General features: G+C 51.4%; 3 protein-coding genes across 3 annotated transcripts; 1 reads left to right on the top strand and 2 right to left on the bottom strand.

Moving 5' to 3' along the window:
- Nucleotides 1-527: 527 nt before the first annotated feature.
- sec66 (Translocation protein sec66) lies at nt 528-1,363 on the top strand (the record flags this gene model as incomplete). The annotated part of the gene is made up of 3 exons (XM_014690946.1): nt 528-633; nt 702-1,003; nt 1,094-1,363. 3 exons carry the CDS (start codon nt 528-530, stop codon nt 1,361-1,363), a joined length of 678 nt encoding a protein of 225 aa, XP_014546432.1.
- Nucleotides 1,364-7,088: 5,725 nt separating this feature from the next.
- On the bottom strand, nt 7,089-9,618 carry ORC3 (Origin recognition complex subunit 3; the record flags this gene model as incomplete). Its single annotated transcript, XM_066131556.1, has 7 exons — nt 7,089-8,237; nt 8,298-8,571; nt 8,621-8,760; nt 8,828-9,062; nt 9,129-9,202; nt 9,276-9,497; nt 9,568-9,618. The coding sequence occupies 7 exons, from the start codon at nt 9,616-9,618 to the stop codon at nt 7,089-7,091; spliced, it is 2,145 nt and encodes a 714-aa protein (XP_065987736.1).
- Nucleotides 9,619-10,787: 1,169 nt separating this feature from the next.
- On the bottom strand, nt 10,788-12,800 carry G6M90_00g099130 (uncharacterized protein; the record flags this gene model as incomplete). Its single annotated transcript, XM_014690949.2, has 6 exons — nt 10,788-10,790; nt 10,847-11,287; nt 11,351-11,581; nt 11,654-11,975; nt 12,049-12,484; nt 12,647-12,800. The coding sequence occupies 6 exons, from the start codon at nt 12,798-12,800 to the stop codon at nt 10,788-10,790; spliced, it is 1,587 nt and encodes a 528-aa protein (XP_014546435.2).
- Nucleotides 12,801-13,107: the final 307 nt, after the last annotated feature.

Below are 13,107 nucleotides of genomic sequence, written 5' to 3'. Positions count from 1 at the left end.
ACGTATGTATGGCAGAAGTACTCTTGGCTGTTGACCTCAGCAAGATATACCTAACGTTTGACCCGCCCACATCTGCGTCAATCGTCATTGCCAAAGGTGCCTGGTACTAGCTCTCGGTACCGCCTGGAGAAATGTCGGGCCGGCGTGATCGGTCCTCCAAGTCAGAAGCGCGGCTTCGCACTGCTGTCTGCCAACTGGCCACATGTGCAGATCTGGGCAGTGGACATGTTAGGCTTAGTGTCCTTGCCGCTCTTGTGACCACGGCTGCGACCTGGAGCCGGCTGACTACAGAGGAGTCTTGCAAGCCTTAAAACGGCGCTGCTCAGGCACATGGCTGCAACCACGAATTTAGCTTCTAGTAAGTAGCCAAGTGTCATAGTGAGAAGCTCCCACATGGTCCCATCTCTCCTACGTTCTTTTCCCACCAGGCATTCTTGCGACGATTCTTATAAACTGCCCACCCACAACCTGTCGTTGAGTTCTGATTTTTTATATCCAATCCTGCAATTCCGTAATAATCAACCACAATGTTCGATATCGACTGGGTGGGCCTCGCCCTCCCCTTTGCCTACCTGATGGTCCTCGGAGGCGCCCTCATGACTTTTTCGACCATTTACCGCAAGAGAAAGGCCGGTATGTCAAACTTTCATGTCTGACTCTACAATTTTTCCAAACGACGACAATTGCTAACCAGATGGCAGCCGAAAGCGCCAACCTGGCTCCCTGGTTCGGTCCCAATCTCCAGCGCAATGTATACCTCTCCCTCCTGCACATGGACACCGAAGACGGCAACCAGAAATCCCCCCGCGTCCCCGATAGCGTGCTCAAGGCAGCCCTCCTACGGCGTGCCGTCGAGGACATCGATCGTTTGATCCAAATCAAGTCGGCGAAACAGGCGTGTAGCTCTCTGCTCCTGCGCGGCAGCGTGGGCGATGATTTGTGGCAGAGGTTCCAGCGTGCCGAGAAGGAGATGGAGGAAGAGTTGCGAGACGTAGTCACCGAGGTATGTGTCTTTTTTTTTCTCGTTGTCCAACTGTTTTCCTCAGTCAGCATCTCTTGTGAGGCTAGAGCAGAATACTAATAGGGTTTGCAGGCTAATGCCCTCGCACCAAACTGGGGTCCGACAATCTTCCAATCTGCCCACGAAATCGCCGCCAACACCCGTCTCCGTGCATCCCTAGGCGAAATCGAGGCCCAAAAGGCCGCTGAAAAGACGTGGTGGGAGAAGCGCCGTGGCCAGATCCAGTCCGAATTCATGAAAGAACTAGACGAGTCGGAAAAGAGCTCGACCAGGGATGGAGCCAGCGAGGATGATGCTGTGCTCGTGGATACACCGTCCAAGGGGAAGAAAGGCAAGAAATAAACTGAAAAATAGAAAATTGTCAACCGGTCAAGCCTGTGGTCGCGAGGCGAATGAGCCAAGATAAACGTTGGTACACGTCCCAGCACCCTTAATAAACGGGACTATCTCAAGAAAAGAATGATGGGCATTTGTAATACTATTGACCACATCATGAAGCCTGGAGCTGAGTTTATGCCATAGGGGGCATATGGGATATCAAGGACATGGCGTTTATGGCGCATAGGAATTGACAATTCAGTGCTGTGCTTGATAGTGCCATCCAGCTGAGTCTGCGTCTCGTCTTGTCTTGTTTTGTGAATGCGCGATTTGCACTCTGCAATTTGTTTGTTGATTGTGTTGTACTCTCCAACAGAACCTGTAGTGCGCAAATGAAGGCACGTCTTCAAGTCATTGCATGTCATCTCATGTACCAGGGGAAAGCGGCGTTTTCTAGCACTCGTGGTTGAAAGAAAAAAAACCAAAGCAGAAAACCGATGGTAATAAACAGGTCAATTGGCTGATCTCAGTTTTCAATCGTGTACTAAGACCTAGTTACAAATCGTCCCCTCCCAAAAGATGTAATAACTCCGATGCTGTGCGTTGAAAGAGAATTGCGCCTCCAGTATAAAAACGTGTCCCAAATACAAATGCGCACCGCTGATGGTGTAGATAATATGTACTTCAAGTCGAAAGATGAAAAATATGCCAACTCTAGTTTCATAGACATGAGACTCAAACAGCCGAGGCGAGGACACACAGCGTAATAGGGCGCATTGTTGCCCTCTGCTATTCCCCTGTCATCGCGATTGTTATTTCGTTCTCGTGTCGGTTCATTGGTCGATATTCCTTCACCAAGGGTGAACCTTTCTTCTCCAAGTTTCTTCTTGTTGGGCAACCATACTAGCTAGCCGTGACTCCGCAGCAATCTCGTCTTCTGATTTGAGCCATGCCGGTGAATCGCAGCCCCTTAAACCGATGAACTTGCCCATTCTACGACGCTTCTCCTCTAGAGAAACGTCAGAGCGCCAGACTATGGGACAAGGGTATTGAGACGTCCAAGGTGAGGGTGATTTCTGGTGGTAGAAATGAGCCAGGCTTTCCAGTTGCGCATCTGTCAACAGCCAAAACTGAAGAACGGTTCGGGGGAAATCTGGATGAATAGCGCCAGTGGTGAGCTGGACAAGAGGAGATAGTGGAAGTGCCATCTGGTGCAACTTGTAAGCTAAACCTGGGTTGCGTGCCAGACGACGTTGAATAAACGTCTCGCACTGCGGCTGTTGTGAGGGAATCATTTCTCGGTGCATCATCTAAGCGAGTTGTGTGCGTACATATACCGGGATCGAATCTCAAAGGCAATGGTGTCTCTGAAGCACAGGAAAACGCCTTTTTTTCAGGCGTTCTGCAAGCTGAACAATTGGTATGCTGCACAGATGTGGCTGGAATCAAGTATATGTAGTTCTGTTCCGCTTTTGCCCAATTATGCTCGAAATTGATATATCGAAGCGACCAATCTGCAAAGAGGCCCTACTAACAGACCTGAGCAAGGTTATAACTCTGACTTTGTCGAAGACGGCGATACTAAAGATCAAGTACAATTTTCTCTGATGCTTTGGGTGGTGATGGGCTAGGTTGGAATGTGAAGCGGTTTGCCGGATCCGTGCTCTGGCTGGTATGCGGCACCACGTTTGACTTTCCGTTTTCGCTCCTTCGAGAAACCTTGATGAGGCTCTATCCGCCGTCGAAGCGCTCCTGTCAGAAAACAGCCAATATAACAAAAGCGTTGAATTTCCTGACTTCAGTTTGGGCCAGTACACAACACTGTTGCACGTATGGGATAATAAAAGGAAGAAGCGGAAGTAGACGAATCCAATACGGAGTGGTATAAGGTAAGATGGAGAGGGGGGGACCAGGCTGGTTATCAATGAAGTGAGACGAACTCGACTTCCAAGGGTTTTATTGTTACATGCAGTGTAAAAGCGTCCCAGCCCTCTTGTATTAACCCTCACCGGCCCAGTACTAAATCGTCCTATGGTCCCGTTTAACCGCACCCGGCAGCGCCAGTAAAGCAGACTGACACTCAAAAGTCCTGGATTTCAGCTGTTCCCCATCTTGTATGAGCCATGAACCACCCATGGATGGCCGTGGCATGGGATGGCGCGGGGGGGCGTGCCTTGGTCTCCACCTGCTCCTATGTACAGACCATGATGGTCTCGCTGGAGCCGGTCTAATGAGTTTTTCTGTGTTAGTTGGTTGGTACATGACAATCGTGTTGCGTGTCGTGCCAGCCAAGGAGATTATGAGCGACTGACTGGCTGGTTGCTGGGTTGTAAGTGCTGGAGCGAAATGGAGGCGGCAGGCAAGGCGCAGGCTCAAGCCAGTAGGTGCGGCACAAGCGGCCAACACATACAAAGCAGACCTGCGTCAGGGCCTATCGCATGGCGCACTGCGTACTAAGTACATCGACCAGGCCCGAGATGGGGACGCAGGTGCTATAGCTGGTCCTAAGGTGGCCCCTAGCTGGAGGGTACGAACAATGAAGTAAGGCGAGGAGAGGACTGCTGGTAAGGGCAAAGCGTGAACCTTTGTCTCGCTTGCCAGGGTGGCGGGTGCAGCATTCGGAGTAGAGGATCGTGTTGTTGGTGGAGACTCCAGTACTAGCATCTTCGTGCGTCCACCAACATCGACCCCGGAACCCGGACGGTCATCATCATCGTCATGGTTCCTCGATGCATTGTTGGCAGCAAGAGCCACGCGAGTGGCCAGTCTTGGCTCGTTCTTCCCTTGCAGAATGGGCACCTTGTTATAATGCCCGTCGGCGAGCCCCAGCCTTGTCTATTCTGTAGCAGAACGGATGCCTGTAGTTAAGATACATAAGTGGACAGGGATCTGTCAACTAGAGGCAAGTATTCCGCCGAGTAAGTAGAATGCTAAAGAGAAAAAGAACATCAGCCGTCTCGTGGTTTATGCGACGGACGCAGTCTAGAAGTGAGACATAAGCCGGACATGGGTGTCGGGCAGTGTGTGGTTGTGGTAGCTGGAGGATTGGAGACGAGGTCCATGCTGGGTTGTATGCGATGGACCTTTGCTGGCTCCCAATGCCAAAGAGGAGATGGGCAATGAGGGCATACGAGTACGGAGTAGATAAGGGGAAGTAGAGATGAGGGACGGTTCAATGTTGCAATATTACTTGTAGCTTGTCCCTGTCGCTGGGCAATGTGCCTTGCACGTCACCAGCTGCAGGTCAGTGGTTGGGTTATGGAGGACAGAGAACCAACAATGTTGAGGCTGGGCCGGGGTCCAGATGTCGAAGTCTAAAGATGGAGCATCTTTGCACCTGGCGAACACTTGGCTGGCAGTGCCGGGTACTCCGTGGATATCTAGACGCCCATCTGGACAGGGAAGCTCCTTCCCGAAGGCGGAAGCGAATCTTGGAACGATTGCGATTTTGATAGTAACTGCCTCGAGGACTCTTTCTCCCCCAGACAGAAGTGGATGCGAAGCCTGAACCCACCAGGGGTCCAGGACAAGAGGCCAACATGGGACAGACTCACCAAACTCACAGACACAGATGGAACAGGTTGGACTATTGGACTACTGGACCACAGCAACGACGACGTGCGACTGGTCCGTAATCAGAGACAGCGCAGAAGCCAAGGCAACTCAAACTGCTCAAGTGCCCAAGCTAACAGGCCCAGTCATCGACGTCTGGAATGTGACCAGCAAATCAATAAAGCAAGACGAAGCGAGACGAGGCAAGACGAACCCGAGCAAAGCAAAATAAAGCAAAGACGGACAAGCCCATCGACAGCAAACGACCTTGGAAGTACTCCGCACTACCATACGGAGTACCATTACTTCACAATCAATTACTTCCACAAATAGCAACTATAGCCATCGAAACACTAGCCCTATCCAGTTATCCGAGGCAGATGGGCGAATCAGCTTGTACAGAGTGCCTCTCTTCCCTGCTCACGGCAGAGATATCGTGCCATAGCAAGGTCGATTCGCGCCCTAATCTCCGCAAGAAGACCTTGGACTTCGAAACGGAGATCCTCCCGTCTAGTTGTTGCACGTGCAAGACATGGCCCGTGATATCCAACACAACATAGTATTGCATATTACCTGACTATTGCCAGACGAAATGGGATATTGCTCCGCGACACCTAACCCAGCCCCAAATGCACAGCGGAGGAAGCCAAGCCAATACACCGTTCAATGTGTCGATGCTGTTGACTACTGGCTAAGAATTGGCGTATGGACTGGTCTATACTACTCCGTATACTCCGCCGTAGTTGCGGCGGTATCGAAGACGCCATACTTGCATCCGCTTAATGTGTGTGCATTAGTAGCTATTGGACGCCGAGCAAGGAATAGTGCACTCGCGGCATTCCACATTAACCCAGCAGCACTGCTTGAGAGCATTCGGTCTGTCGGCATCATAGGGGCACAACGGCCACCGTGAAGACATCATCAACATGACGAGCGTCAGGCAAAAACGGCAAAATGCGTCCATTGTCCCGCTCTACCCGGTCGTCACTTGTCCACATGGTCATAGTCTCTCTGAAAACGCAAATAACACGACGACATGGGTTGCTCATGACCCAACCCGTGAGCACTCACTCCGCCAGCCCAACGCCTCTCGTCCGAGACATTCGACCAGGTCAAGGCATCAACCATCGTCGCCCGCACCAAGTTCACACAAGAATCATGACGCACGACTCGCACAAATCTCACTCTGACTGTGTCTCCGCGTAGTCGAGCAAACAGACATTCGATCCACTAAACGCACGAGACTCATCAGCATGCTTGTCTCGTCTCTGCTGACTCGAAAATCAAAAGCCTCGCTCATCTCCTGGCAAAAGCCCAGTGCCCAATGCGGGTCAAAATGTCTCTCCCTCACACACCAATCTCAACAACTCTGGCTTCTTTTTTTAGCATCCCTCAATTTCAGCGCTCCGTCAGATGTCTCATTTACTCCCCGGCATTACCCTCGTCCGCTGCTCAACTTCTTCTTCTTCTTCTCTGCGTGGGAGTGTTCTAGTTTACCCGTGAAGTTCCTCAGTACAAATACGCCGCATTTTCTATTTCTGTGCATGTGTAATTTCGTTCCGACGCCATTTTGTCTGTTCGCCCCGGAGTCCTTATCGGTTTCACGAATTCAACCGTTAATCGTGGATGGGCTAGCCGACCTTGCCTTAATTATTAGCCAGGCTGACTCTTAGTAGAGGCCTGTGCTTGTCCTTGTGAGACCCCTCTCTTGGTTGGTCCGCGTCGTCGTTGTTCCTGCTCTTCCAGGCAGGCGCTGTAGAAATGTTGGTTGATAACTAGCCAAATGTGTCATGTGTCTTGCAATAAAAGACGTTTAATTACGCGGGGACTTCGGGTATTGGCTCGGTGAAGCCCTCATACAAGAGAGCACATGCTAATTCGTAAATTTGATTCTTGGCAGACGATTCTCGTCACATTGCGAACGCTCTTCTCTTGGTGATCATTGGGTCGGAGACATATCAGAAAATGATTTTTTTTTCTTGCCAAAAAAAAAAAAAAAAAAAAAAGCTGCAGCTTACTGAACGGACACATTACTTTGGCCGTGTCACCGTCTAAGTGCACCTTGTCTTTGTCTACTTCAGCCGGAACCTACTGCATGATCATTTTTCAGCTTGAAATTGTATTATTTTTAGAAGCCTCATTTCCAAATGAGCAGGTTTATGTATGTATGTACAAGCGGACTATGCAGGTTAATTTTCTACAGCCACTTCACCTTGGCAATATGATCTACCTTTTTCTTACTACTCTTTACGAATCCTAGAGCCCGGAGCTCCGCAAGACCCCGATAAAACATCACCAACGCTTTCCGATCATCATCTTCCTTCTCATTCACTAGGGTATGAAAGGCTGACCACAAGTCTGCCACGTTGATCAAGTTCCCTGTTTCAAGGTACAGCTGGTACAGGATAGACGTTGAAGGGAGAGTTGCCTGCAGGCCCCCGCCATCAGTTTTGCAGCATGAGCATCCCAGATAGTCGTGCGGACGACCGAGACTACGCTCAAACACAGCCCGTGGTCGAGGAACAAATACTTGCCGCGAAGGTGACTTGGAGTCGTAGAGCCAGCACTCGGCAAACATGACCTCGGTGGCGTTTGTATCCGGATGATACGCAGACAGTACATCCGTCACTTGGTCGACAATCTCAGTAAATGCCTTATCATCATCGCGAAGAGCCGCAGAGTCCCGACTCAGCTGGACCTTTTGCGCGATGACGGTTGTGCGCATGATTTTGCTTTGTCCACTATATTTGCTTCGTAGCGGCGTTCCTTGTTCGTCTGCCTTGGCTTTGAGCCGCTCCAGTTCCTCAAGTTTGGTCTCCAGTGTCGTTTGCACTTGTTGATCCTGCTCGTCTATAGATGGGCCCAAACGCAGGATTGCGTCCCCCTCTTTGAAAATACTAATGATATCACCCAGTACTCTGGATAATTCATCTGGGTTCATCCTGCGGATAAACGCTGCCAGGGAAGACTGTTCAGAGGGCATCGAAGCGCTTCCCTCCAGACCGTCGACATATGCTCTTGAGAAAGACCCCCGTTGTGCACCCGCAGCTCGTACTATCAGTAGGGACCGGAGGTATCTCCCTGCCCAGGTTTGCTTGTTACTGTGCCCCCGTCTAATTTGGTCGAGGAGATACTCGTTGTTGTCAAGCAGAGACTTGGCGTGCTGGAGTGATTCACTCGTGTTTTTCTCTACTTCCCGCTCGACAGCGTGCCGAAATGAAGGTAGATTACGAGCTGCTTCGAGGTGCTCTGCCTGGGGAGCGTCGTCTCCATCAGAGGAGCAAAGGATGCTGAGTGGGTTTGCGTAGAAGTGACACATGTATGCGTACTTGACCAAGTCAGACATCTATATCAGAAACCAAAACGCCAGAGCCAGAAGAGAAGGGGGGATAAGGTCGCGAAATACCTTTAGGGAGCTAGTAAATGATTGAATGCCAGCTACTTGCTCATGCTGTCGATCCAGCATGCTCTGGAGAAGAGGGCCGCCCAATATCAAGGGGACATCAGCGGCGGCAACGGCCCCCTTGAAGACTGTTTCGAGGATGTTGCCAGCCTGGGCGGCATCGAACTGCGCGCCGTATACCAGCCGGCAGGCCGACTTGAGCAGGCGTGCTTGCAGCAACTCCACCGAGGTAGCGATGCCAAACAGCAGAGTGAATGGGATCCGAGGGCGCCAAGAGCTAGAACAGACTTAGCCGCAGAGCAATGACGGACAGACACAGCACGTACTGGAAGAGAGTAATCAAGTCGGACAGCAGGCCGCTGTCAAAGCCCTCGCTGTCCTGAAACGCCACGAAGACGTGCTCACATCTAAGCGGCTTGATGAAAGCCTCCAACGCCTCCAGGTCGTACTCTAGATATCGTCGGCCCTAAACTCCCATCTCCCGGTTGAGCAATGCAAACAAAGATAACATATTGTAAAGGGGGGGGGCTTACGTTCGGCGCCTCATCAATTTGCATCTCCTCGTCCTCGGCATCTCCCGTCATCGCCATGGCATCTCTAATCGTCTTCTTCAGCGCGGCCTTGAGCGTCACCGCCTCCGAGGACTTCAGCCGCACAAACCGACTCGCGGGCTGCTGGCCCAATGTCTCGGAGAGCTGTTCAAACAACAAGCCCTGCGAGGCGATATTCGGCCCCGTCACGACAAACGCAGAGGGTATCTGGTCGATACTTGTCCCAGAATCAATTAGCTTCAGCCGTGCCATAATCACGTTTGGAAATACACCGCATGCATACCCTGCGGCCGCAGCATCATTCACAAACGCCGAGACTTGGTCCAAAGTCGCCGAGTTGGATTCTCTCAAAATCGCCTACGCTGCGTCAGCTACCGCCTGTCTTTTTGCTTGAATGAAAAAAAAAAAAAAAAAAAGTCCCCTTGTGTACCTGGATTCTATGATCAACCATTTCCCAGGCCTCCTCGAATCTCGTCTGCCTCAACCTCACAAACGCCTCCTGCTCGGCACCGTTGAGCAACGGCACAAAGAGCGGCGCCTCATCAGCTTGTACGCTCTTCTTGGCAGCGCCCTTGGACACTCGCCGTCTTTTCGGCGCCCTTGGTTCCCGACGAGCATTGTCGTCTTGGTCCGGGTCAAAGATGTAAGCGACCTAGATGTCACGGGCGCCGGTTATCACCAACTCATGGGCGAAGTGAGCATGGGGCTAGGGACCGGCATACCTGGTGGTCTTCTTGGGCAAAGGTATCCCGAGGCTCGTCTCCCTGATCCATTTTTGGGGAGAGCCTCGAAGGAGCGTGTGATGTCCCTTTTTTGCTTCTCAGAGAAAATATGGGCTTTAATCGAGCTGCGTCTTGCGTCTCTGGGGGGAGCGACGCGCCGATTCGACGCTCCCACCGCGTTTTCGTTTTGACACTTCGCACTGTACTGGACACTGTACTGGCTTGGCAACTTGCAACAAAACGAAGACGCTGCGAAAGGCTTGAAAAGGGCATTAGCAAGTATTTCGTCATGAGCCAACTGATTCAGAAACTGCACTGGTTTAGAAACCATGTTTACTCTGTGCCTTCAAAACAATCGTGGACCAATTTACACAAGCCACTTCACCACAATCACCAGCCCCAGCTTCAACCTCCTCGTTTTCATGTCGCCACCAATCTTCCTCGAGGTACAACTCAAGACGCAACGTTGCCACGTTTGGCAACGCTTGTTTCGTGTCATGAGTTGTACAGATTTGTCTCAGGAATATCCCATCGTGAAATTCATAAGCTAAATAAATACCTGGAACTTTTAGTCAGGTCAAGAGACACCTCGGCTCTCTGATACCCGACTAGTGACAACAAATATGTTCGCCGCTCCCATTGTTTCTGCAAAACTAAACCCCCGGCCCGTCCTGGCTCACCCTGCATCCCATCATCCCAGCCACGTCACACCTTTTGTATGTTGAAGTGTCCCCCCTTTCTCTTTTTTCTTTCTTTTCTTTTTGTGTGTCCGTTGTCGCCACTTCACTTGTATCTCTCCCCTCCTTCTCCGTGTATTCGCACACATGCCTGGCTGAAAGCCATAACCATGGCATGCTCGTGTACAACAACTCTGCTCGGCGAAGCTGCAAAATAGCTGGTCTCAAAGACGCCATTAAAGACTGTCATCAATGTTGTGACCTTCTCCTTCCTGGGCAAAGAAATATTCATACATCAACCACCCTGTCCCAGCCCAACCAGATTGTCTGATTTGAAACAAACGGCAATGTATCTTGCCCCTGCGCCTCAAGGAAATCAAAACGGGAGACAAATTTTGAAACAACGAAAAAATTGATATAACTCCTCGATTGATTCTGTAAACACAATATGAAATAAGTGGCGTGCTAGATTAGCCGTTTCGCTCCCGAAGCGAGCGGCAGCATAAGTGCGCATCAAGGGTATTAGAGAAAACTAGGTCATGTTTACTATGAAAAAATTAGAACTCGTCCCGTGAACCACCAAACGCATCTCGTCAACTAACCTCGTCGGCATCCTTGACACTGGTTGGTTCGCCAGCATCAGCCTTCTCGGCTTTTGGCTCCGTGGTAGCCTCAGACTTGGGCTCGCCGTCTACTTTCACGCCGTTGGCGTCAGATTTCTTGGCTTCAGCATGTGACTCTGAAGCACCATTAACTCCATTTGCGGAAGTGTCACTGGCCAGCAACTTGTTCCACTTATCAAGAAGAGACTGTGATCGCTTCTTGAACTGGAACTCCTCTTCGCGAGGAATAGCATCGAGCTTGAGGATAGCCTTCAGGACCTTGTTGATTTTCGTAGCTCGAATGATGGATACTTCAAGGTCACCAAACTTCTCGAGCAGAGTGATGAAGTCTGACATGCTCTGCATCTCCTCCTCCTTGGGTTGCTGCTCTCGTGTCAAGAGACCCTTTTGGAGCTTGTGGCGAAGGAACAATACTTCCTTCTATATGCTGAATCAGCAACATAACTTCGACAGAGGGTGTTGAAACAAATGTTGAAGACTTACAACCTTGCGCTTGTGGCGCTCTTCAGGATCAATCTTAGTTTCCTTGGAGCTCTCAGCCTTCTTCTCGCCCGCTTCCTTAGCCTCCTTGGGCTTCTTGGTCTTGACTTTGGTTATCTTGGTAGCAGACCCAGCAGTTGACTTTGGTGCACCAGCTCCGTTTGCTGTCTTTGGCGTAGACGACGTGTTAAGTTTAATCTTGGGCTTCTTGACAGAATCGGAGCGTTGAGGAGTCTTGTTTGTAGAAACACCAGTCAGTCCCCCGGCGCCCTTGGATTTGCCATGTGTATGTGGAATAGCACTTACAGCAACTTCGTCTTCTGCCTTTCTCTTCTTGGACTTCTTGGCGGATGCATCAGGCTCAACCACCTCGGCGTCTTCTTCCTCTGCGGCCTTGCTCTTGCCCTTCTTTCCTTTCTTAGGGGTGGCAGCGGCTTCTTTCCGCGCCTCCTCCTGAGCAATCAGCTCTTCCTGGAAGCTCTTGAGGATGTCTTTGTAGTACTCGACGGGGTGGTGCTCGATGGCCAATTCATATGCGGCTTTCAGGTCTTTGCGCATCTTGTCGTTGATTGTGTCCTTGGCCTTCTCAGCACTGAGCTCCGAAAGGTTGGTGTTCTTCTCCCATCCACTGCATATTCACGTTAGTAAACGAATGGAAAACACGATTCCAATGTTTGCGGCATGAGCACTGAGAGACTCACAACTCGTTCGTGTGCAGATACATGACGGGAAAGGTACGGTCGTTGATACGCTTGCCGCCATCAGCAAAAGCTTCAGCGTATGTGCCGTCTGGCCTGGCCGCAGACACGGGTCGGCTGGTAACGAGGGCATGAGGCAGCATGTCCTCGTCGCAAATGATGGCAGGCCAGGCGGGGAAACCCTTGAGCTTCACCAGGAAATGATCACCAGGTTTGGCATCTGTGTGAGTCAGGCGGGCCTTGGATCCCTTCCTGCTAAGACCGCCGCCAGTGGACTTGCGGCGACCGCCCTTGGCTTTTGCCGTCGGGGTCTCTGCAATGGTAACAGTGGTAGTGTCCGCCGCGTCCTTCATTTCGACATCCGCATCAGCGGCGGCGGTGTCCTTCTCGGGATCGGCCTTCTCGGTCGTCATGTCAGTAGCTTCGGCGGGCTTAGGTTCTGGTTTGGCACAATCTTGTCAGCACGGTCCGGCAGGTGAAGCAAATCCACCTTGGGCTGCGACGCGACGGAAGAGAATTTTGGCCCAAGTAAGGGTTCTCGGCAACAAGATGTCTTGGTCGCATGCTAATGCTCGGCTTCCTTGTCAAGTGCCAAACTTACCATCTGAGCCCTTCGCGCCGTGCTCAGCAGCTCCGCTCTCAGGCTTAGCCTCGTCGGCCTTGGTCTCGGGAGCAGCAGCAGGAGCATCAGCCTCAGCACCTGCACCAGCAACTGGCGCCGTGATCTCAGCGTTCTCGGATGCCTTTTCAGCCATTGCGGCGCAAGAGGTGAGATGGCGGCGACGCGCGATTGTTCGGTGGGAGTGGGAGGCCTGACTTCGTGCTTCACGAAGAATGTTGTGTAGCTACACGAACAACGGCAAAGCTCAGGCAGGTGGCTGAACGCGTACTGGGTCGCGTAGGACGTAGGTCGTAGGGAGATGAGGTCGCAAAAGGCGTGCTGGCGCAAAAACGGCCGAGATTGTAGAGTTGGATTGCGCAATTGCAGAGAATCCCAGTCACTCCCGCGTTTTGCCTTGGATGGGGGGGTGATGAAGGGAAAATACGTGTAGGCTGGGCACA

The sequence above is a fragment of the Metarhizium brunneum genome, chromosome 6 (genome assembly GCF_013426205.1).
Source record: "Metarhizium brunneum chromosome 6, complete sequence".
Taxonomy (NCBI): domain Eukaryota; kingdom Fungi; phylum Ascomycota; class Sordariomycetes; order Hypocreales; family Clavicipitaceae; genus Metarhizium; species Metarhizium brunneum.
This window is presented reverse-complemented; position numbering and strand designations above follow the sequence as displayed.